General features: G+C 42.1%; 2 protein-coding genes across 4 annotated transcripts in view; both read right to left on the bottom strand.

Annotated features, from left to right (window-relative positions):
- Positions 1 to 4: 4 nt before the first annotated feature.
- On the bottom strand, positions 5 to 10816 carry LOC137172371 (protein kinase C and casein kinase substrate in neurons protein 1-like). Of its 3 annotated transcripts, XM_067576764.1 has the most exons (11): positions 10622 to 10816; positions 10277 to 10481; positions 9013 to 9083; positions 8695 to 8851; positions 8201 to 8436; positions 7036 to 7191; positions 6459 to 6634; positions 6216 to 6336; positions 3852 to 3919; positions 3671 to 3750; positions 5 to 631 (listed from the first exon to the last, which is right to left on the bottom strand). In XM_067576764.1, the coding sequence occupies exons 3-11, from the start codon at positions 9067 to 9069 to the stop codon at positions 519 to 521; spliced, it is 1164 nt and encodes a 387-aa protein (XP_067432865.1). In that variant the 5' UTR covers positions 9070 to 9083; positions 10277 to 10481; positions 10622 to 10816; the 3' UTR covers positions 5 to 518. The 3 variants fall into 3 exon arrangements, with proteins under 3 accessions (XP_067432865.1, XP_067432866.1, XP_067432864.1); XM_067576765.1 differs by lacking the exon at positions 10277 to 10481; XM_067576763.1 differs by lacking the exons at positions 10277 to 10481; positions 10622 to 10816 and adding an exon at positions 9241 to 9259.
- Positions 10817 to 13508: 2692 nt separating this feature from the next.
- The window catches only part of LOC137172060 (SH3 and multiple ankyrin repeat domains protein 1-like), a 41064-nt gene continuing 29963 nt past the window's right edge, over positions 13509 to 24609 (bottom strand). Inside the window, exons 17-28 of the mRNA XM_067576320.1 lie at positions 23429 to 23511; positions 23184 to 23308; positions 21921 to 22056; positions 21658 to 21738; positions 21211 to 21219; positions 20992 to 21018; positions 20841 to 20897; positions 20552 to 20673; positions 19834 to 19960; positions 16505 to 19739; positions 15500 to 16396; positions 13509 to 15203 (exon numbers count right to left, since the gene is read on the bottom strand). Coding sequence (XP_067432421.1) covers positions 15152 to 15203; positions 15500 to 16396; positions 16505 to 19739; positions 19834 to 19960; positions 20552 to 20673; positions 20841 to 20897; positions 20992 to 21018; positions 21211 to 21219; positions 21658 to 21738; positions 21921 to 22056; positions 23184 to 23308; positions 23429 to 23511 — 4951 coding nt within the window. The 3' untranslated portion in view covers positions 13509 to 15151. The remainder of the gene's footprint in view (positions 15204 to 15499; positions 16397 to 16504; positions 19740 to 19833; positions 19961 to 20551; positions 20674 to 20840; positions 20898 to 20991; positions 21019 to 21210; positions 21220 to 21657; positions 21739 to 21920; positions 22057 to 23183; positions 23309 to 23428; positions 23512 to 24609) is intronic.

Raw genomic sequence — 24609 nt, forward strand, 5'->3', positions numbered from 1 at the left:
TGGATTAGATGCAAAACAATCATACTTTTATTTTTTGAAAATACACTCCCTCAGTCAGAATAACTTCTGTCTACCTCTACATGATAGTTATTAAGTAAACATTAACCTTGTGGATGTGCACACATCATTGTAAACCTGTGTCTGGATAAACCTAAACTTGGACAAGATGACAGTAAATAAATATCCTCTCTTGTTCTCTTTTGTTTTGTCTTGACATGCACACATGCAAACAAACACATACATACTCACACATATACACATAAAGCTCTGGCACAAATAGTACATTCTCATCTTTGATAAATTAATTCATATTGCAGACATACTCAAACCAGACGGTTAAAATATTAAGGCCTCAACAAAATGTTAACATTTCAAAAAAGGCTGGGAACAAATTATATTTTACATGAATTCAGAATAAGTGTGACAGTATCTTAGACGTTAAATGATAAATGTTATTTTCTGCACATTTAAAAACTAACTCTTTAGGTTTAGGATGTAATATTTTGGACAGTGTGATGTCACTCGACAACTTCAACGTAGTTGGCTGGGTAGAAGCCCTCCTTCCCTCCGCTCAGGACTCCTCGACACCAACCCTGGTCGTCCTCCTCCTCCACCTTCAGGAACACTTCACCTGGGAACAAAAAGGAGTAAAACTGAGTCATAATTAATTATAGAACATAAAAATGTGTTAAAGGCTCACATCTTGCTTCAGTGATTCAACACATTAGCATAAAAAGTTACTCAGACTTACAAAGCAAACTGTTGTCATTTTTAATTGACTTTTTACTTTTTAAATTGTCCACCTGAGTCATTATTTGACACTTTGACACTAGAATAACCTCAAAGAGTCCTGCAGATACTGTAACTGTGCAGATTCCAACCAAAAAACAATACAGTTAAAAGCCATTGCAAAAGTGCCTTAAAGGGAAATTACAGTAATTTTCAACCTGGACCCTAATTTCCCATCATTTTGGGTCTAAGTAACTGATGGGGACAAACATTTTTGGAATTGATCCAGCATTGAGCGAGAGCGACAGCTGTAAAACGGGCTGCAATGTAATCCTTGGGGGGAATAGCACCCATCAAAGTACATCCACTAAAATTGCTTGTTTTTACCACTGATAGGCCCAGATTGTCATTATAAGTGTCTGACAGCGAAAGTAAACACAGGAACTAGCTGCCTGTAGCAGCATTATGGCTAACTGCATAGGGATCTATATCCAGGGCAGTTTGCTGATTAACTGAACCACCCACATATTCATCCTTGCTTGCCGGGTTGTTTACATGAATGAGGCTGACTTTCAGTGCAGTTGCACTATAAGGAAACTAAAAAAACTAAGTGCAATGACGGATTATCCAGTGGACTATTATGAGGACGATCATGAGTCATTTCACTTTGACTGGCCAATTGTATTTATTTGAGCCAGAATACATAGAGAGGAGCTAAAACAAATGGAAGAAGAAAAAAACGAAGAATGGAGGCAGAAGGCAACAGGATCATCAGGAAAGACAAAGTAAAGTACTGACTAACCCTAACCAGTCTCACTCCTCATGCCTAAACCTAACCAACCCATCCAATGAAGGCAATGAGTACTAGCCAGTCAGAGGCAGAGTAGGGCAGGTCATGACTTTGCCATCCTAGGAAAAAAAAAATTGGCGTACAGTAAGGGTTACCTCATAGAAACTGCTTGTGTTTCTGCAGACACTGCTCTCCTCTCCTGCCGAGAGAGGAGGAAACTGCAGTTGGACCTGTTGCTGCCAGACTCGGAAAATCTAGAAGTATCCACGGATGAGAGTATGATCCCAGCTGGGTAACTATTACACATGGATTTACAGCGTTTATCAACATTGTCGTCCTGGAGACTGTTTCATCTCCACAGAATCAACTGGAAGAAAAAAGCGAGGCTGGCTGGACTAAATGTTCAGCTCCACATGGTAAGAAAAATATGATGTCAACACGGAACTGTGTGAGGAATTACAGTATGTGAGTCTCTGTCCTCCTGAGGTAATCCATGAAAACTGCACAGTGTGGATGTTGTCATTTTATCCTTGCAATTTGGAAACTTGCAGACATGAACCATTTTATTCCAGTAAGTTACCACAGCCTGAGACAAAAACAAACACATGCAAACTTACTAACTGAACCATCCACATATTCATCCATGCAGCCGGTTTGTTTACATGTATGAGGCTGACTTTCACTGCGGTAGGACCATAAGGAAACTTAAAAGTTAGCCGTCATGCTACTACAGGCAGCTAGTTCCTGTGTTTACTTTTGTTTTAAGACACTTATAATAACAATCTGAGCCTGTCAGTGGTAAAAACAAGCACTTTTAGTGGACGTCTTTGATGGGCGCAATTGCCCCCAAAGATAACACTGCAGCCAATTTCATGGCTGCCAGCTGAAGTGTTCTCGCTCAATACTGGACCAATTCCAAAACTTTTTGTCCACATCAGTCACTTGGACCCAAAATGATGGGAAAATAGGGTCCAGGTTGAAAAATACCAGAATTTCCCTTTAAGAGGCTGTTCCTCTCAAGGCCACTAGAAGCTGGCAGTGGTCGAATGTAACTAAGTACATTTACTCAAGTACTGTGCTTAAGTACAATTCTGAGGTACTTGTACTTTACTTGAGTATTTCCATTTTCTGCTACTGTGTACTTTGACTCCACTACATTCTGGAGAAAAATATTATACTTTTCACTCCACTACATTTATGACAGCTTTAGTTACTAATTACTTTGCAGATTCAGATGATGAATACAAAATGTAATCAACTAATAAATTATGAAGTATTATTCTAGGTTATGTTACCCAGCAGTATAAAAAGTTGTCAAAATTAGCCTCACTTTTATCAGCTGCAACATTAGGGATAATAATTATATATAATTAATAATATAATAATAATTGCAACATTTGCATATGCTAAAAGTAATGCAACGCCTGTGCAATCTTTCAACTTTTTTCATTTCTGTTTGAGTTTGGATCTCAATAGTTAGTTGTTTGGAGGATATTTACAAAATTATTTTGCCTTTAGAGAGAAAAATAATTGCCTTCAGTGATTAATGGCTTCAGCGTCACCCAGTTGCCTAGTTTTGGGTTTTCTGGCTCCAAAAACACTAATGAGATGGCTGTGAAAGGTAAACCAATCTCCAAATGCTACCTCTCTGTTTGTATACAGACTGTTTAGTTTCTAATGCTCTTTAATACAGAATGAAATAAATCATTTCTCTTTGATTGGAAAAATATCTCTCTTCATGCAAGACTTCAAGGATCACTTTTTGTCTTTGAATGACATGAATAAAGTTATAGACACATATCTACAGTTTAGTGCTGTCAATTTGTATTATCTGGACTTCACTGATGATGAAGGCCATGAAATAAAAATGCCAATCAGTAAAACATATATTTCCACACTTAGATTGAACTTCAATATTAACATACAGTGAGCTAAAACCATAACATTTGTAAAGATGAATCCTTAAACTTATGTTTACCAGCCTACTGGTCATCATTGGGATGCAGCTCTGTCTTTCCACTCAGGTGTATATTAATGTAATTGTTGTATTTTTATATATAAATCTTGCCTACTGGAGCTTTAACACTGACAATAACACTTCTGTCCAATACAATATATTCAAGTGTCATCACATCACATGTTATGTGTCACCTGCTTTAAAGGACAGCTCATCACCCTCCTCTCCCACGTAGTCGTACAGAGCTCGCACCTTCACACCCCCGATCATCACACTAACAGGAGAAGAAGACATTCAATCATAAATCTGTGGTCATCTCTGTGTTGTTTTTTTTATGTACCTTTTATATTCAAAACACTACAGCGGATATCTTACTTTTGGCTCTCTTTTCCTTTCTGGTCTCTCTTCTTTCTTTTTAGCTTTTTTACTGGCGGGACCCATTCCTGATGAAAGAGATAAGAGTTCAGATTTCAAACACTGACTATATATAAACTCAGTTTTCAAAAACCAGCAACAGTTTGGTCCAAGGAGAACAGCTATAAAAATGTACTGCAAGATCGAGCAAATCTTCACACAACTAGAGTAAAGGATTATTTTGAGGCTTAGTGCAAATCTTTCTTTACCACAGATCTATAATTGTTACTATCTGGTGAAAACACTTCATCTCTAAAATGAAAATCTCTAAAATCACCTTTTCATTTTGTATGGGATGTAGACTGTGGGTGATATATTCCTTTAACTGAAGCAAGAACAACACTAAAACAACAAGGCTACAACGAGGTTTGCACAAGAAAAAAGTAACATTGACCTTCCAAGACACTGCCAACTTTAATTCATGATGTTTCTTCCATAAAAATACCCTCTCCAAAAGAGCACTGTTGTTTGTTTTCTTAAATGTCTGTGAATCATTTCCAAAAAACAATGTTGTCTGTTTTCATTTGGTTGTCTTGGGAGTACATGTAATTTTTTTTTCCTCCATGTATTGGAGAGACACTTTTTTCACAAAAGGTGTACCACAAGGCTTTATATTGGCCTCAGTATTCAGAAAACAACATACAGCAGCGAAGATTCATTTACATGCAAATGACACAGTTATATAAACAGTCGCTCCTTATCGAAATGACGCTATTACTGACCTCCAAACTGCATTTCACACACACCAGTTATCATTTTGCCAATTAAAATGAACATTTAAAATTTAGACAATATCAGTCTTAAAACTTAAGAAGGAAATGAATTACCAAAAGTGAAAAAATGTAAAGAAAACCGAAATAGGTTTTTATTTATTTGTATTAAGAAGCAAAAATAGTCGTGTCTATATGCATGTCAGACTCATTACTTTGTAGGCTTGACCCTTGACCTTTGTAGTCTGTCATTCTTCTCTGTGTTTTATGTTGAATGTTGAAACACAAACTCATCACTGTAATTAATACATGTTAACTGGCTGAACCTCACTAAAACTACGGTTCGTATGTAACTTTTTATTTTTAAAGCCATTCTGTTTACTTTTGTGAAATGCTTTCAGACCAGGACCCTGTTCTTCAAATGTGGCTCAACTAATTCAGGATAACCTGCTGTTATCAGACTAAAACAATCCTGTTAATTCTTATCCAGCTAATTTGGTTCTTCGAAGGCAGTTTGAGGATTGATCCTGGGCGAAGTCATCTTGAATAACAAAGGCAAAATGAGTAGAGAGTTGAAACCATGATCAACATTCATATGATTGGCTGAGCGCTGATCATGTGATTACTGTTAAATGAGGCAGGTGTGTTGGGAACCCTCAGATCATGCACTGGAGCAATTGATTCATGGACATAAGTTTAATTTTATGTGTGCTCCTGCATTGTTACTGCTGTTATTTTGTTCTACATTGTGCTCCACAATATTTCTACTGTTTCCACACTTTCATCACTGTTAAACAATTAGATATTACCAGTGAATGTGATCAGACTATCAGTGATGCAGCTATGAAAATAAAACCTTATGAAATGAAACATGCTTCACCAAAGTGAGTTTGTTAAGTGAGTTAATTGTTTTAAAAGATTTAGTGTTTAAAATATCAAATGAAATGCCATTTGTCTTGGCTTCACTGGTCTTTTTTGCCTTTTTGTTCAGAGTATCCCAAACTAAATTCAGATTGGTTCTTTTTTAATGTACAAACTTTCATTTTGTTGTATATTTTATCATGTGTAGTGTAGGTAACTCTTCATTATAAAAATTAAATTGTGATGATTACACCAGCCAATCATGATGATTTATCAATAACGTGCAGAATCTGATCTCACCATTATTTCATTATATCTAAGAAATATCTAAGAAAGTGAGACATTTAAGACACTTGTATCTGAAAGTTTATTCATGTTTGGGATTCACCCTAAAACTTCTTGGTCATGATCCAGCTACCTGTGCTTCAGCAGTTTAAGGACCTGTCGCTATGACAACTGTTCCAGATGAATTTTAAGCCAGCATCGAAGAACCAAAAAAATCCAGACTCAAATCATCAACATACTAATCTGAATAACTCAATTATCCACACATGAAGATGTAGATGGATAATCTTCAGTATCTCTAGAATTTCCTCTGAGCTTGATGTGACATTGAACTAAACACTGGATGAACTATGTCACACATATTTTATGCTGCCATTTTGACCTGGTCTCCCTTATAAAAAAAATGATAATATAAATCAAAAGGCTCCCTGGTTGAATAAAGGTTAAATGGATAAAATAAAAAACGTACCTCAATCTTTGGCCAGTTGGTGGGCATGCCAGGACCGCGGTTGTTCTTCCACCATTTGAGATCATCCTGCTCATCGATGGACATCAGAGTGTGGTGGAGTTCACTGTACACCGCCTTTACACTAACATCGGGACACGAAGACATGTTCGTAATGACACAAAAACCACACAGAAACACTTGTGTTAACCCAGTCATTCATACACACTGTTCACACACACTCGCTTGCTCATCCTGGCTTCTCACCTCTCGTTGTTGGTGATGTCAAGATGTCTGTGGATGGAGAGGAAGGCCTGTTTCAAGAAGCTGATCCTCTTCCTCTCCTCCTCCTGTGATTGTTCAAAAATGGCTTCCATTTCCTCCATGTAGCGAGGTGTGTAGGTGGTCACATCCTCCAGCATTTTCTCATAGCGATCTCGAGTCTGCAGGCAGCTCAGAAGAAACCGTTTTAATGATGAAAAGTTGCAGTACATTCCCATCAGGAAGAATCTCTGCTGTGTTTCTTTAATGGAAAAGGATCTAAAATGTATAAATCATCTGGTGCTCTTCACTGTTCCCATGCTGAGCTGCATAAACACTGAGCAGCATAACAATAACACATCTCCATACATGGAAAATGCTTGGAAAAGAAATGTAAGGTTGTTTAGAGTCGATAGTTCCTCAAGCGGATAAATATCACCACATGCATAAGGCCAATAAAACTGTCTTGGAATGCAACGTGTCTGACTCTTCATGTCGTGAATCAGGAAATGGAAATTTAAATTCCATATTCAACGTGCATGAGAGTGAAGTGATGCAGTGTGTTAACATCATCTCTCCTCACCTTTTCTTTCTCCTCTGTGGCCTTCTCTCTCGCCTCCGTGAACTTCTGCTTTTTCTCTGGACTCATCTCAGTGTTTTCATTTGCTTGTTTCTCTTTGTCGATGGCTGTTTGCTCCTTCTGACAGCACTTGTGATACGCAACTCGGACCTTCTCCAGCTGTTTAATACACATTCAAACACAGACATTATTTACTTTACATTTGTTTGTTTGATGATTAGTTTGATTTTTTATTAATTTGCATTTTTTCTTCTAATTTTTCCAGATATTTTTAATGTTCCATGTTTTTAAGTTTCTACTAAACAGCCCTGAAAATGTTTGCAATCAGCTTCTTATGCTGAGTGATGGAAGAACACAGAATAATCTGCCAACAGTTTTGGCCATTTTTCACAAACTTCTGTGCATTAATCAGGATTTAGCAACTTTGATTGTTAATTATTTAGTCATAAATATGTAAAATGTTGATATATATATGTGTATTTTTATTTTGTAGAGAATTAATTAAGATTCAATCAAGTTTTCAGGGTCTGTTTTTATGCATTCTGTTTTTCTTTCTTTGTTCTTTCTGATTCAGTTTTTTTTTCATGATTGTAATTTATTTTAAATGTTTCCACATTTCCAACTCCAAATTAATTTTTTGGTCAATTTAGTTTGTTTGAATTGATTGCTAACATGTTGCTAACATATTTTTTTTCTTGGCTATTTTCTGCATCTTAAAAAATGACATGCAGTGCTCTGAGTAGACAGAAACATGTGTAAGCTATGAATAACTATAAGAAATTGTTTGACATTTTGGGAACTACACTTATTTGCTTTCTTGCCAAGAATTAGATTTTTTATTTAACTCATGGCAAGAAAGTGACTAAATGTATTTCCCAAAATATTGAAGTATTCCATTAAAGCGTATTGTAACAACTAACAATTCTAAGCTATAAAGATCATTCATGACCTTGTACCTTAGTTTGACAAAAAAAAAGCAAAAAACACTTTAACTCAAGGTCCTCTTACTAGCTTCAATCCATCCACTGAAGACTGTGAGATGCAGTTGAAAGCTAAAAAAAAGCTAGACCTTGAATTAAGATTTTTTTTGTCAAACTACAGTTGCTGTTTACAACTACCATTACAAACACACACACAGATACATTTAAATGACATATGTGTTGTGGACCTTCATCAGCTTTTTTGACCAGGGTTTCTGTGCTCGTGTAAAACTTGTGCTGTTGTCGTGGCTCTCCTTGAACCCGCAGAAGATTTTTTTCGGAAAGGTCTCCTTCTGCCAGGTCTTCACCCGGTCACCTTCCTCTGTGATGAGGGACTGGGAGATTGAGGAGTGGAGGGCCGACAGACGCTCCGTGGAGGTGAAGAAGCACTGCCAAGCCCTCATGAGGGAGCCATAAAGTGGCCCTGGGAAAGGAGAAAAAAAAGACAGACGGAGGGATGAAATAACTCAGGGCACAGAGGTGAGTCATAGAACTAATAAAGAAATAATGACCTCCATTTGTCCACTGGAAAATTTCAAACAAGCACAGATGAACCCATTTAATACAAATCAAGAGGTATTTTTAACTTGATGAGAACTGAGATGATCAAAAAGGCCTGGGAATGCATCTTCTCTGTTTTTACATCACCATGGTTCCCCATCATGCAGCTTCAAATACTTACGAGAATCCACTATAGACTTCCACTTGCTGCTCCACTGGCTTAGCTGCTGGGCGTACTGCTTTTCCACCTTTGCTCTCTCCATGAAGCAGGCCACAATGTCGTTGCAGGCCTGGTAGGACTGCTCAGTTCGGTGCACGGTGCGTACATAATTCCCCGGCTGGGAGGAGAGAAGATGGTGGTGATATGTAAGAATAACAGGCCTGCAGCGCTGGAGCACACAGGGATGAGTTGTACATTCCCAAACACACACTGTTTCGGATTAACTGGTTGTCATGGGGTTGTAGTTTTCTTAGATTTCATCATAAATATAATCCTCACCATCCAGAAGCTCTGTTTCTTGGCATCCTCGGGTGGCTCTTTGGGGAGGCTCGCCATTATTGGGAACGTGTCTGTTTTAGAGAGGGAAAGATAGCTGTTGGTGTTATACAAGAGAGTGGCTAGACTGGTTAACATGCATATCAATCAACAAGCGACAGGTGACACTGATTATCATGCAACAGGTTGGAACTCTACACTGTAATGTGCAGATACAGTGGGCTGACTTACTCATGAGCAGAGCCGTTCCCCCTGTACTGTATGGCAGGCAGGTCTAATAGGAAATAACTGGAGACTGAAACCTAGCAGTGTGTGTGTTGCTATGCTTATTGCCAACAACTTAGACAAGCTGTTATTTACACTGTACAGTGCTTGGATACATCCGAGCCCCCCTACGTGAGTAAGGGGAGTGTCGTTCCAGTGGCAGACTGGAATTCACAGGGGTGGGATCTGCCAGCAGGATTAGAACAGCTGCTCTGGCATTCTTCCTGTTGCCTTCCCAAAATAAACAGCAGGGAAAGGTCATCTTTCCCTTTACTCTGACTAACACAAGGCCTATTAGAACCCACTGTCTCCCACTCTCTCTCTCTCCTCCTGCCATTTGATTCCAGAGATCATGGCTGCAAAAGCGCAACAGGAGCAGATTTCTTATCTGGCAAACAAATGAGGGTGTAGGATTCAAAAGGAATAAACTGTCCAGATAGCAGACTTTTTTTTTTTGCACTGCATGTAAAGCAATGTGGCAGATACATTGAAGGGGAAAGGCAAATTGAACAAAAGGAAGGAGATGCATGCACAAACAGGCAAAGGACGCAGTCACATTCAAACCTATTTCTGTCTGGGTAACACGTTGACACATTGCTGGCTGAGTAATATGAAAGTGACTAACCACACCTCATCACAAGACTGAGCATGACAGAGAGTCAGACTCATCTAGGACGTTCTTTCCCTCAGCTAGCTGGTCCTCGTGCCATATTGTGATGTTTTTTGTCATTTTTCTCACTTGTTATGAGCTCCTGCAAGTGGAAACACTGCAGAAAGCCCCTGAAGACTCATGTTTTTGACATAATCCTAATTCTGTTTTTGTCAGTGCAGAGGCAAGGAAGAGAGGGGAGCGTGAACAGGTTTGAAACAGGACTCAATAGCTCACTTTATCACACAGAAGCATTCATATGAAAGTATTTTAATGCTACAAAAACTCCATCCACAAGTCAAAAAAGCAAAAGTGGCAGCAGAGCAGTCATGCCTGGGAGAAACCAGCACTTACATTTCTCTCTCTGAATCACCAGTGATTACTCAAGTGACCTGTTACTGTAGCTCAAGGGCTGCTGAGGGTTTCTCTCCATTTCTCTGTGCGTCTCCCCCTCTCCCAGTGTGCCTTTCCTCCTCTAACACATGCTTCTCTCCCTCTCTCCTCTCTCACTGACCCAATTTTCCTTTGGCACTTAAAGTTACACACACACGTTGTTGATCTGAAAGTGGGCGTGAGTCACAGAGACAATGCAAGCAAGCAGGGGGGGGAAAAAAAGTTGAACAAATCAGAGCATTTGCATGGTAATCACTCCGCAGCTAATTGGCTTCAGGGCAAATAAACAGAGAGGACGAAACTTACCTTTCTTGCTCTCCTCCCCTTGCAGCTGTGATATTCTAGTTCACAGTCATTCCAGGGTGAACTCTTCTTCCTCTTTCTCTTCTCTTATTTTAAACCCATCTCTTGCTCCCTTAACCCACTGGCTTCCTCCCTATCAGACTGTTTAGCTCTTCTGGCCCCTCTTAGACTATCACCCTCTCACTTACTCTCCAGTCTGCTATTAGAAAAAACAGCTGGAAGAAACCCCCTCCTTCTCTGTCCCTGCCCGTCCCTCCCTCCGTCTCTCTCAATATGGTGCTAATGAGATGCCGAACCTTCATTTTGACCGTTTGCTGGTCACAGAATCATGTCAGTGTGGCACAGAGTCATGTGAGCTTATTAGTGAGTGCGTGTGACAGCAGGGAGGAGGGGGGTGTCCCATGAACTGCCTCATTAGCCCCGTGCTCCTGTTTAACCTGCCTTTCTCTCTGGTCAGGCCTAGAAAGACAGTAGAGTATGCAGCATGTTCTCTAGCACATTGTTTACTTATTCCGGTCTGTTCTCTTCTGGATATTAGCCAGGAGTTAAAGAAAAGCACCAGTGTCATCCAGAGTTACAGTCCATTTACTGCTGTGTAAATCAGGTTTACACTCCCAAATTGTACATATCGGCTATTAATTGTTTATTACATTGCCAAACGTAGCCTGAAATTTACAGCTGCCCATATTTTTACCACTTTTGTACATTTTGGAGAAACTCATGCCCAGCAGACTAACTTTAATAACAATATGGGTACTTGTTTTTTTATGTTCTGTGTTGCAAGCAGTTGGAAGAAATAAATTGGCTACCACTACAATTTTTAAGGGTGAAATTATAGCTTATGTGAAACAAGCAAACAAAATTGTAAGTTTATTATTCTACACATGAACTTGTAAATCATTTTAAAATGAGTTTTCAAGTAGTTTTATTGAGGATAACAAAATTATAATTGATGGTTTGTTGGTAGTATGACGTATTCTAGTCACCAGGACTTCTGAATTTTTACAATGGAAATAATTATTGTTGCGTCAACCTTGACAGTTTGTGGTTATGTGTTATGTACAGTAATGTCTCCCATCTCACAGCGCCAAAAACTAAACTAAGCTGAATGTCACATGGTTTTGAGCATTTAAATTTCTCCTGGCAGAGATTTTCATTTCTTCTACTGAATGCAAGGTGACATTAAAGGGCAGGTTCATATGTTTTATCACATATCATTGGTGGTATCTAGTCATGCAGATAGCTTACTTAGGTTTCCAGATATCAGTCTGATTCATTTTTGCCTCCACCCAATACATGAGAGGTAAATGGAATTTCATTTGTGGTGCTCACAGCGCTGGAAAATGACATTTTAAAATTTCAAGAGTGACATTGGTGTCCAGAGTAAGTGCCCCCTTTTGCATTGTATATTCCTCAGACCCCACTGTCAACATCTCCCACTGAAAATGCAGATGACAAATTAATAGAGAACCCTGATTAAATGAGTGAACAAACAAATGCCTCCACACAGGACAGGAAGGGCACTGAATGGTTTCATGAGCATGAAAATTATGTGAATCATATGATATGGTCTTCACAGTCACCAGATCTCACCCAAATTCAACACCTATTTGCGATTTTAGACAAATATGTTGGACAGTGCGCTATGCCACTTTCATCAAAACACCAAATGAGGGAATATCTTTTGGAAGAGCGGTGTTCATCCCTCATTCAGAGACTAGGAATATCTATTCCAAGGAGCACTGAAGCTGTTTTGGCAGCTTGTGGTAGGCAAACACTGGTTTCTCTTTTAATTTGTCATCCAATTCTAGTTTCTACCAATGGAACAAGAATTACAAGAAGTAACTGGAAATTAGAGAAGCTTTGACAAGGTACAGTGTAATGAAAAGTGTTTTTATCTATAGAAGAAAAATGGCAGCTAGTGGCTTCATCTCCACAGAGAAAAACACATCTTGACATCCGGAGTTCTTTCTAACTGTAAGCAGACCTCAGCCAGAGAAATACATGAAGGGGGCAACATGGCACAAACTTTAAAAAGCCACCAGTATTATATTTACAATTTTCTACCATGAACCTTGTACTGGCCACCATGCTAGCAAACAATCTCATTCATCCTCTTCCAAGCTTTTTTCATTGTTTTTGGTGCCTTACAGGCGTCTTTGGGTTTGCCGCATGAATGCAGCCGCTGCTTGCTTTGAATTAAGCCATCTCATCTTCTACCTCCCAGTGAGCTCTACTCTTTTGTCCTATTAGCTCACCGAGCCTGATGGGAAAATAATCCTGGACCTGAAAACAATGTTGTGTTCAACCACCGCAGGGCTGAGACGAGCTGCTGCCAAATGGCTCAATTCAAACACAGCACTTTAAATTGGATCATTATGTGAATCTGTCAGAGGGAATCCAAGAAGAAATGAGAATCAAGACAGGGCCATAGTTTATTTTAGCATTTATTTCAACACCTTAGTTGTACCTCTATCATATTGTTTATCAGTATATACTGTATTTTATTTAAAACAAAACTTTATATATATATATATATTTATATATATACCTTTTATCTCTGCATACTTATGCTCATACTGTATGTAGTCATATTCATTATGCATTTCACTAGACCTAAAATACTTTTTAAACCATAGTATGTAATGCTTTCTACACTACCGCTCTGTCCTTTCACTTCTCAGAATAGCGTCCATCACGAGATAGCATTGAGGCAACTCAGCATGAGAATACAGAGTCATAATTTTATACTCACATAGAGAGAATATGCATTAACTAACGTGTGTCAGCTTCACTGGGGTCACCACAGGGCGAGCAGTATAGAAAGCATTTACAGTAAACTGGAAATGAAACATAAACAAACAAAGCTTTAAAGAATTTGTCCACACTATTTGGAAGACGGAGATTCTTAAAAAGGTTTACATACTTAATATTATCTTTATTATGCTTTATGTTATCGTTGTCATCATCATCAGTACATATAGATCTATAAACGATGGGTTTTTGCCTTACAGTAGAATTCACTGCAGGGAATGGCTAACTGGCATGTTAAAAAAATCCAGGGCACTCACGTTCACCTCTATGTAACATATACAGTATTTACCTTAAGTTAATCAGTCTGAAAATACCTTTTGTAAAGTGGGACAGAGTATTTCCTTTCAAGGGTTAATGTGTGGAACAGGGAAACATTAGGATTGTCAACTGGTGAGAAGAAAAACAATGTTTTCTGACCATTATAAACAAGTTTTTGGAAAAGGCATTAGAAAGAGAAGGGTGTAGGTCAGGGAAAGCATTTGGCCACCAAGGCAGGCTGACGAACACACACGCACAAAATCAGACACACAGACTCACAAAGGCTGAAGGTTGAGGGAGTCAGGCAAACAGAGAAGCAGTAAAAAGCCCTTTTTGATCACGGCACCTGCTGTGTGAGAGAGAGCGGTCAACATTATGGCATCAAAAGAGGATGGATTCATCCCCTGACCTGTGCTATGGCCATGAATGAACACCGATAAAGTCTAAGAAAAGATGATTTGCAGTTAGAAATGAAATGCAAACCCTTCTCAGTTCCTCTCCAAAATTCCCTCTGCTTTCTATATAATAATCAGGAAAATAATAAAAGGTCATTTCACAACAATATTTTCTCAATATTTGTATATCCTCATTATGCACAACTTGAATTCAACGATTATAAATACCCCGACCAGTTTGAAATGAATGATTGCGATCAGCACTTAGTACAAAACAAATGGTTCTACTAATAGTGAATCCCGTTTAACATGTAAGATATATTTAGTGCTCGCAAAGTACATACATACAAAGCTTATTGGGGCATCCTTTGGGGGAATATGGCAAATATATAAAAGAATACTATTTTTCTCTATCATTTTCTTCTATCATCATTTACAAATAAAACATTTTCTCTCATATTCTGACTTTGGCTCCAGCACTCACAGCCATTAGATACTCTGATCTGCTTAAAGCTACAAACTGATGTCAGGATGTGGTCCTTATGTTTTGTTTTCGCTAGAGTTTCTGGCTCAGCCACAATCAGTAACATTTTATGGGGGTTTACCCCTTAAGCAGCAACTTTTCAACTTCTCAGTGAACTCAGACTGAAGTTTTCTCAGTGCTGCTAAGCAGCAGATGGTGTGAGAATCCATCTGTCAGTGTGTGTGTGAGAATATGAGTGTCTATGTGTGTGTATGTGTTTGTCTTTTACAGCACAAAACGGTGTGTTAATTAAATGCCTGTCCATCAAAAGTTTCAAAGTATATTTTCAGTTGAACAGCGTCATTTTCATGATATTCATCGTGCCCTTTCTCGACCAGTTGTCATTTCACAAATTTCAACATTTCTCTACATTTATAACAAATTTTCAAGACAACAATTTTCCCACATATCCAGCCCTTAGTCTAAGTTCATCACAACCTGTTGATGTCCACTGTTCTTCTCTTCCACATCTTCTGTCATTGTTCATCTTTGTCAATTTGTTTCTCTCCCTTTCTTTCATCTTTGAATCACCCCATCACTCTCTCAGTCTGTGTCTCGGGGAGAAGTAGTGACATGCAAAGGAGAGGCGAGTCGCCTGGGGAGAGAAGGAGGGCAAATCAAAGAATAAGAATGGGCAGAAATTAAAATAAAGATGGAGAAAACTAAATAGGATTGATAAAACACAGGTTAATAAGGAGAAAGAGAAAGAGATGGAGGGAAGATGAGATAACTTATCAAACTCTATGCATCTAATGACGAAAGGGGATGGTCCAGCTAACTTGTATGGAAGGAATGAGACACTTTGACTTTCCTTCACCATCCGGTGCTTCCTTTTTGACCTTGCGACCTTGCTGCTTTTAAGTCTTCCAGAGTCTATTAGTCCTCCCTCACCTGTCAGTGAGTTTCTTCAGTGCCCTCTCGATGTTCATCCGATGTCCAACGCGTGTCACTCCCAGGTCCAAGAAGTCATCCTTGGTAAGTGAAGGCAGATGAGATCCATCTATCTCATTGTCTATAAAACGCTCTCTGTGTTCGCCCAGGTTTAGGTAAGCCAACCAGTCGGCCACGTCGTACTTGGTCCAGTAGGGTAGGGGCTTGACAGCGAAGGGTTTGGCTGGCGGGGGAGGTGTGAGTTGGGGATAGTTGAGGCATGATGGGCTGGGGGGCAAGTGCATGGGGGAGGAGGCTCCAGAGAGAAAATGGGTGGGGGAGAGAGAGCGGGAGACGAGTAGGGGGTTTGGACTTGGCACACCAGATGGGGAGTACAGTGGAGGTGTTGAAGTCTTGTAGGTATCTCCTAGAGGGATGCCAGGAGAAGGGGGAGTGAGGGGCCCGGGGAAGTCAAAGGGGTTATTGTAGACAGGTGTACTGGGAAGGATGGGGAGGGACGAGGGTCTTGGAGGGGTGGGGTTTGGCTGCTCAGTGTTATAGATAAGAGGGCTAGGAGCACGGCGTCGGGAGACTGAAGACCGCATCTCCTTAGTGGGACTGCACTGGAAATCAAAAGTCTGTCTACGCATCTTAGATCGATGCTTTGGTGACGTTGGGTATGGACAGTAGGTTGGCGAATGGGGAGGGTGTGAGTGAACCGGGGAGGAAGGCATCTGTGGAGAAGGGGAGCGGGTCCAATTGCGCTGAACTGGGACCTGAGGGGAGGGGGAGACTGAAGGGGTGGCCGACAGATTGGGTGTGAGGATCTGACGGTGCTGTGGGGAGGAGGTGGGTAAGGGCGAGGTGGAGCGGCCACTGGGGGGGCTGTGAAAAGCATCAGTGAAATCCGCTGAACACCTGAAAGACACACAAAATGAAGCTATTAACTTTAATTCTAACAACAAACTTTAGGTAAAATAAGCTCATAAGCAAACTTTCATTTAATACCAAGGACAACAAACAAACCTGTGCATGGTGGGTGATTTCGGAGTGTGGCTCCAGTCATCCATGCTCTTCATGCTACTCATCTGTTGCAGCTTGGAGCTTAGCTCATTGATGATGCTCGCTTTTACACCAGAAAGAGGTGAGTGGAGCCTACGGCCATCCAAAGCAATACTACCTCTCTGGATTACCTCCCCGCCTTCCTCATGCTCCCCGACCTCACCCCAGCCCACCGATCGAGTGTCCATGGGTCTCTCTAAGCAGGCAGCCAAGGTAGAGCTAAAGCCATCCTCCATTTTGGATCGGCTCAGCTTACGCTTCCTTTCATCTGCCAAAGCTCCGTCTAACCTGGAATCTTCTGGGTTGCTTTGTCTCTGCAACTGCAAGGGAGCAGGGTTGGTGCTGTTCTGCCTACGTAGTGCTACAGACGGGCCTCTCCCTCCCCCCTCCTTGTAATGAGTCATCTTTGGAAACATAGGGTTTGCCAGTTTTGTGCTGTGCACCTCAAATGTTTGCCCACCTGAGTAGGTTGTGCAAGGATCCTGATGCTCATCTCCTTTCTCTCCCTCTTCTCCTCGTCCGTCTCCACCGATCCCTCCCCTCTCTCCTCTCAGCCCTGTCAATCCCAGCATTTCTAAATGGTGGTCGCTACTGCTGTGACTGTCCAGCTCCTCAATCCCGGAATCCACCACAGCATCTTGCCAGTCTCCGCTCTTGGTTATAATAGTAGTGTGATGAGTGTAGTCTGAAGCTTTGCCCCCTGTGCTGAAGCCAGCCTTAGGCCCAGCCATGGTCATGCTGTAGTCAGAGGATGCTGGAGAGGTTGTGGTGGTGGAGGCGGCAGCAGTGGCTGTCATGGTAGTGGTAGCATAGGTCATCGTGGTGGTGAGGGCAGCTGTGCCTCTGTCCTGGGCCAGGATGTGACCACCCACCATTGGGTCATTAGAGCTGCTGTAATAGGGATGAGAATGGGACATGGGTTGGGGTCTATGTAGTGACGTGGGAGGCAGAGCAGCAGTAGAGGTCATGGTGGTGGTGGAGGAAGGGGGAAATATCTGTGGGGACTGAAAAGATGGAGAGAGCGCTGACTGTGTGAGGTTAGCCACCTCGCTGTCATAGGAGGTAAGGCTGGAGGCAGCAGAGTCACCACCCTGCGAAGAAGGTTGGGGTGCGTTTGAGGGCTTGGAAGATGGAAGAGGGGGTGGAGGAGGTGGTGCAACAGCAGCAGACTGTTGACTCGGGTGTTGATGCTGCTGGTGAAACTCCTTGCCTCTCTCGTTCTTACCATTAGCAAACTGTAAAGGAGGTGGCAAAGGATCTACAAAGACAAACTCGTCATCTGCGTCTATTGAGGGAGCTGGTGGAGGGAGAACCATCAATCCTAGACCTCCACCCACTCCTGTTCTTGCCTCTCCCATGGCTTCATGTGCCTGCACTGGGGCTGTGGGGACAGTGTACTGAGGGATGTAGCTGCTGTTGGGAGTGCTGTCCATCTGCAGAAAGGAAGGTCTGCGGGGGGCAGGCTGAGCCGGTGGTGGAGGAGGCTGTATGGGTGGAGCAGATCTGCTGTCGTATGTCTCCTTTTCTCTATCTCTCTCTCTGGGGCTTTGTGGGTAATACTGGGTTGAATATTGACTGTTTCTGTCCTCTGAGAAACGAACTCTAAGACCCTCCCTGGGTCCTCCCTCCTTTTCCCTCTCCGTCCTCTCCCCACCTCCTCCTCCCAAACGTAATATCCTTGGTGACTGTGGCCGGCTCATAGATGCAGGCGAGGTGGTGGCGGTGGGGGAGCTTAGGTGGAGGGAGACTGGGGAAGTGTAGGCCGATTGTGTAGGGGTTGCAAAAAGGGAAGGAGTTGGGGTCTGAACAGGGGTGGGGAATGCTCCTACTGTGGACAGCTGCCGACCAAAGTGTCTCTCCTCTCGGCGCGTCCTGCGGTCATCCTTTAGGGCCCTCTCTCTTGCAGCTAGCGCCAGGCCAAGTGGGGACGACGGATCTAGAACTTTCCCTGTAAGTGGGTGGATGAAGGTAGTAGCTGGCTGGGAGCCGTACATTGATGGAGCTGACTTGGGTTGGCCATCCTGACCAAGGACAGGGGAAGAATACTCAGGCAGGCCAAAGGCTGGGGGCATGCTGCTGGAATAGTTCACATAGTTGTCTCCAGAAAACATGCCCTCATCTATAGACTTAGAGGGCCGGAGTCGAGGAGTAGGTACTTCCATTTGTGAGCCCTGTAAAGGCTGAATTCTTGTCCCTAGTGCTCCTCCTCCCTCTCCTGCTCCTCCTCCTGCCTCACCTTGGATGTCCTCCTCAGATGAGAGGAAGAAAGAAGCACTCTTTCTTCTCATATCACGAAAACGTTCCCTTTCCCTGCGTGCCCCTCCTCCTCCTCCTAAGGCTGTACCGAATGTCGAAGTGTAGTCCAAGTTTTCCAGGTTCTGCTGTGAGGAAACCGAAGTGGCAACAGTTGATGAAGGCAAGGAGGTGGATGGGGGGAGCTGAGGTGGTAAGGGGGTGAGTGGTGAGGGTAGACTGGTATTGGGGCTGTCTTGGGTTGCATCTGCAGAGGTCTGGTCCTCTACATCTGGTGAGGGCTCGGCCTCCATACTGCTACCCTGACTGCTTCGGCCACTGCTGCTGGTGGAGGGCGCTTTGACAATGATGGTGGGAATGGGGATGGAGCTCTTGTCTTTGGCACCACCCCCTTTTCCTCTGTGCTGTCGCAACCCATCTTCTACTTTAGACTGCTTCATTAGAGCTCCTCGACCGCCCCTCTTGGCACCCCCCCTGCCAACCCCTCCACTCTGCTCCCGGGTGGCCATATGTGGATGATGTGGTGGTGCTTGTTGGGCCTTGGGCTTAGCACTTGTTGGTGGTGTAGCACTGCTGTAGCCTCTCCTTAACCCTCCCATTTTGCCGCCACCTCTCCTGGGTGCCTCTGTCTCCCTGATGCAAAGTCCGTCCGATTGTCTGCGTAGGGTGGGGACCATGACCTGCTGGTTCATCCCACCAGGTCCTCCCCTCTCCCAGCCTGCTTGAGTAGGATGCCCTGGTTGGGAGTGGAGCTGGTAGTGAGCTTGAGATACAGGGGGTATGGGCATAGCAGGCCCTCTCCCAGGATGAGGACCTGCGGATAAAGGCGGTTCTGGGGCGGATGTGTTAGGGGGTGGGGGGATTTCTTCTGGTCCCGGCACTGACAGGCTACGAGCCAGCTTCATAGCAGGTGGGTGAAGGTACTGCCTCTCCTCCTCTGTTACACCTGAGGACAAGGACACAGGCAGTTACAAGCAGACACTTGAAAACAAACTCATATATTGAGCAGGCAGAAATCGTTCCGTGATAATAAGCGTTACCAATAGATTTTTGACGCATCATGACTGCATGCTGAGGACCGTGGCCTGGTTGAAAATGAGCTTGGTTGTAGGTAAAACCTGGTCCGGGCTGCACCATATTCACTGATGATTGCTGCTCGTACGTTGGCTTCAGGTAATACATTATAGAAGAAGAAAAGGGAGCATTTGAAGAAGAATTTGAAGAGAAAGGGGGAATAAAGAGAATAGAGGAAACATTTACTCAGATATAATCGAATAAAATGGATGTTGGCTGATCTGATATACATTATAATGCAATACAGCAGAACCAGTCCAAGTATTAGTGTATCAGCCAACAGAGAATACATGAATGGACACAACCTGACTCACACTTAAACAAATGTTTTGGTGTGGGTGGTCAATTGTCAATCATTTTCTGTAAAGTACAGTGAGGGCAGCAGAACACACATACAGCTAAGAAAAAGAAAGACCAAGGTGCTTTATAGATAGGAATCGTTTTTTTGCAGGCATTAGTCACTTCCATGACTAAATATGTGCTATATTGTAAAGCAGTGTAGAAACTCTCTTATATATGTGAATCTGGTATTGCAGGGCTAAGAGAGAGTTTCACAGCTGTCCAGTATTTCTCAATGTTAATACTTTGTTGATAATAGGGAAATTGAGTCAAAAAAGCCAGCAGGCCCCCAAATTATGGTAACAACCATAACTAGAACCATTTCCTTTCAATTCCCAACAGTACCTCATTGGAGACATTGGGAACAATACTCTTGCTCCTGTCCCTCTTGCCCCCGTGACCTCTCTGGCCCTGGTTGTCTGATGTAATAGTGTGTTGGGCAGCAGCCAAGATTTCATCCAGTTTATCTAAAACAAAGACAGATCAGGGTTAGGGCAGAAAAGAAAGGTAGTGTGAGAGGGAGCATAAAATAAAAGCAGAAACATGAAACGGATTTCAGTGAGCCCCCTACTGTTCCCCTATGGTTTAAAAACACCCTCTTACAGTATAACAAGAGCCGTGAGTGATTTCTTACTTAGTGCCATCTGATAGACTGTCCTTTTCTTATCAGGACCCTGAGAGGACTCGTATTCTGAAAAAAGAGGAGAAAAAAAGAGCATCAAACAGGCTGACTTTTAATTAAAGCTCAGGGGCTGATAGGGGTAATGATAAAGGCTGATATTCACCTGCTTTCTTTTTCCATGGAGAGGCAGCTGTAGCATACATAATTCGGGAAACAGAAATTAGGTGTGACTAGAACCGCTGTGTAGTCATATGTATAACGCAGATGAAAGGATGAAATACATACTCAGACACATGTGATGGTGTGAAAGCAGAAGTGATGAAAGGGATGGTGATGGGGACGGAAATGATAATGAGGGCACACAAATCCATGATTCTCCCACCTTTGTCCACTGTATGCAGCACATGGAGTTCAGAAGAAAAAGAGACAAAGAGCAGTTTGTTAGCATTTCACAACATGCAACTGCTATCTTAGCGTCGCTGTTTAATTATCACCTTTCTTCTTCCTAAGTAATATCAAAAGTGCAAAAAAAGGCTCCGTCCCTATCAAAACATTGCTAATGTAAAAAGATGAAATTGCACCTATACAGGCAAATTTTCTTGGCTCTCTGCGTTAACTTGGTTAATATTTAATGCTGTGTTTCCCTAATACTACTATGATACTGTACCACCACCCTGCAGACAAGGTTCTAACCCACCTAAAAGAAACTATGTAATGCTATTCCCCTGCATAAAAAGGAAAACTCAATTTATTTTTTTACATTTTCTTTCCAGACATCCCCTTCTCTGTATTCTTTGCATTCAGTCCTTTGTCCCCTCCATCATCTTACCCATGTCTTCCAGCTCTGATGTCATTGACTTGGAGCGCAGGGCAATGGCAGGAGGAGTCAGTCTTTTAGTCTGCTGCGGTGCTGCCAAGGGAAGCCAGCCAAATTCAGACTTAATGTTTAGTATTCTCGTATAAACATGCAGTCACCACCAATGACAACCACATTGCAACAGGCATTTAGGGTGAAGTAAACATGCAATCAGCTTTATCATCGCATCATAAACACATGACGGAAATGACATACAAGGAAAATTTGATGCTTACCTTTCTTCCGAGCAGTGTCCTCCAGTTCAGGGTTTCGAGCGACCATCACAACCTTCACCATGAGACTGTTGCCGCCCTGTCGGATCATGTTGACCACCTGCCGGTGGCCAACCTTCACTACATTCTGGCCGTTCACCTGACAGAGACAAAAACACAGAAGGACTGAATGCAGAATCAGATGATGTTTTGCATTAATTTCCATTTAAATAAAGAATCAACTCAGGTTACATGGGGTGGACACAAAAACAGAAACACCTTACGGTACAGAGTGATATAGCTTTCTTGTGTACGGCATACTTTATGTTTTTTAAGACTTAGCTTCACACTAAGCACTAGCAGTTCAGGCAACAGCTACAGTAAATCTCAGTTACAAAGGCTTGGGCCGCTACATAAGTGAGTCATATTAGGTTGAATACCAATTAGCAGTATGTGTCAGCTTTAATAGAGGTTTGACACCATTTTTAGAAGTGAGCTCTCAAGGCAACAAAAGTTGCATAACATAACTTTTAAAGGTACAAGGTCAGTGAGGACCAGCAGTTAGAAGTACAGCAGACCCTAAACAACTCTGACAAAAAGAAACCAGATAGACAGTACAATAACAGTCAAAAGTTTGGACACACTTTTGTGTTCAAACTTTTTACTGGTACTGTATGCTTTACAACACTATAAAAACTATGGCCTGAAAAATACAATTGTTGCATTGAGTGCATGACAGTGAAGAAAACACTTATTATAGTACATTTCTTCAGTCTACAAGAAGTTAAACCCCTCGCTCAAAGCATATTATCAATATGTCATGTAGCTTGTTACGCTTGTTGCCTGGTAGTCATTTGATGATATTATCAGGAGATTTCTGCCTGTTTTACCATGGAGTTGCCTTTATATTCCTGTTGAATCTCCCCTGAGTCTTAAAGGAAACTCTGGATCTGTGATTCTGAAGGACTGACACCAAAACCTGGCATTTACTTTAGTGTTCATGTTTCAGATATCTGAGGATTCTGCTGCTATCCAAGTCAACTGTAGCTGCATAGGAAATATCCTATGATGAGGCCGCACTACTTACTTGGTTGGAAGCTCAAAAAGTATACTCTGAAACATCAACACTGACCCAGAAAGGCAAGATGCATTTGCAAAAGGGAATTTATTGTTTTATATATCTATTGTAACTTCTGAATAAGGCACATTATTGATAAACAGGACCTCTGATTAAATTCCATGATGGGTTCAGTTGGTGTGTTAGTCCAAATTACAGCTTGTCCATACCTCAATGAGGAAATCCCCCATCCTCAGGCCCGCCCTCCACGCCACACCCCCCTCATCGACAGACTCCAGGTACTGCAAGGCGGGGAAGGCTGGCGTCGGAGTGAACTCCTCTATGGGAGTCTGAGCTGCAGATAACAAGAACATGGGTTTGAAAATGAGGAAGTGAGAGAGACATTAGATAGAGAGAAAAAGAGCATGAGACTAAGAGAATCTATAGAGACTGAATTTTTGGAGACGAAGCTCACCTTTGGCTCCCCTAAGCACAAAGCCAAAGCCCTCATTGTCTTTCTTCTGTAGGAGCACTGTCTTCTCCTTAATGATGTAGTCACTTAGAGGGAGTAAAGATGGGGCAGACAAGAAGAGGAGAGGAGGATGGAGAGAGACAGGGAGAAAAGGAGAGAGAATTGGAAAAGAGGAGAGCTATATGACTTCTATAGAAACAGAAAAGTCTTATTGTCATGCAAATAAAGCATTTTCTGAATGTGGAAAACAGCTATACTGCATCACATTATGAAATCACACTGCAGCAAAAGATAGGTTGGCTTGACAATGTCATACAAAAAAAAACCAAAACGCTGGTGAACCAAAGGGTTGATGGCTGGGATATTGTTAATATCACAATGGGAGGAAGTGTACATGAGATGACATTCCATACTATGGACTAATCCAGCCGAAGCTGACGAGCACTGGGCCGGGGAAACGCCACATTAGAAAAATGTTCACATACACTTCACTGGTAATGGAAACTTCCAAATGCACCTAAATCGCTGCATTAGCTTTCAACGCCTCTGGCAGCTTTTTGCAAGGATACTGCTTTACCGACTCCAGCGCACCACTACCGGTCATACATGACACTTCAAATTATGTAGAAGAAGAAGTCAGACAGGCCTCTAATCTCTTTCCACAAACAGCTCCTCTAGCTCAAAGACTGGGAAACAGGGATCACAGTGATGCAATCTTATTACAGTACGAGATGGTTGGAGTAGTGTAACGGCTGGCCCAGGAAGCTGCTTCATTATTCTATTACCATGTCTCGGACTTTTGGCCAAGCTGCTTTACAACCTTTTCTCTAATATAGGGCTGGTTAAATGGACTCCACACTGCCACACAGCCACATCTCATGACTCATTTCTGGACTTGACTTTCTAACAATGTCAATTCACCCTGGTTCTGTTAGAAAGCCCAGGGCTTGAGCAGCGCTGGATGATTTAAGAGGAATTTCAGATATTTCTTTCCTAGGCAGCTCATTTCTGTGTTAGTTTGTGCTCCTCAACTTAACTGAAACTGACACTGCAACTGAAATCAAATCGAAGGATCTGATTTCCTAAAAGAACTGACCTGTGAGCGAATAAGACAAGTAGCCTGGTCAAAGAGGTCTTTATTTATAGTGATAGCTCGGCTGCCAAAACATTGCAGTATCAATACC

Source organism: Thunnus thynnus, chromosome 20 (genome assembly GCF_963924715.1).
Source record: "Thunnus thynnus chromosome 20, fThuThy2.1, whole genome shotgun sequence".
Classification (NCBI taxonomy): domain Eukaryota; kingdom Metazoa; phylum Chordata; class Actinopteri; order Scombriformes; family Scombridae; genus Thunnus; species Thunnus thynnus.

Coding starts and splice junctions, on each gene's coding strand:
- LOC137172371 (XM_067576763.1), bottom strand. Junction 6,337..6,458: donor GACATCACCAACAACGAGAG/GTGAGAAGCCAG, acceptor TCCCGATGTTAG/TGTAAAGGCGGTGTACAGTG. Junction 3,751..3,851: donor AAAGGAAAAGAGAGCCAAAA/GTAAGATATCCG, acceptor TTCTCCTGTTAG/TGTGATGATCGGGGGTGTGA.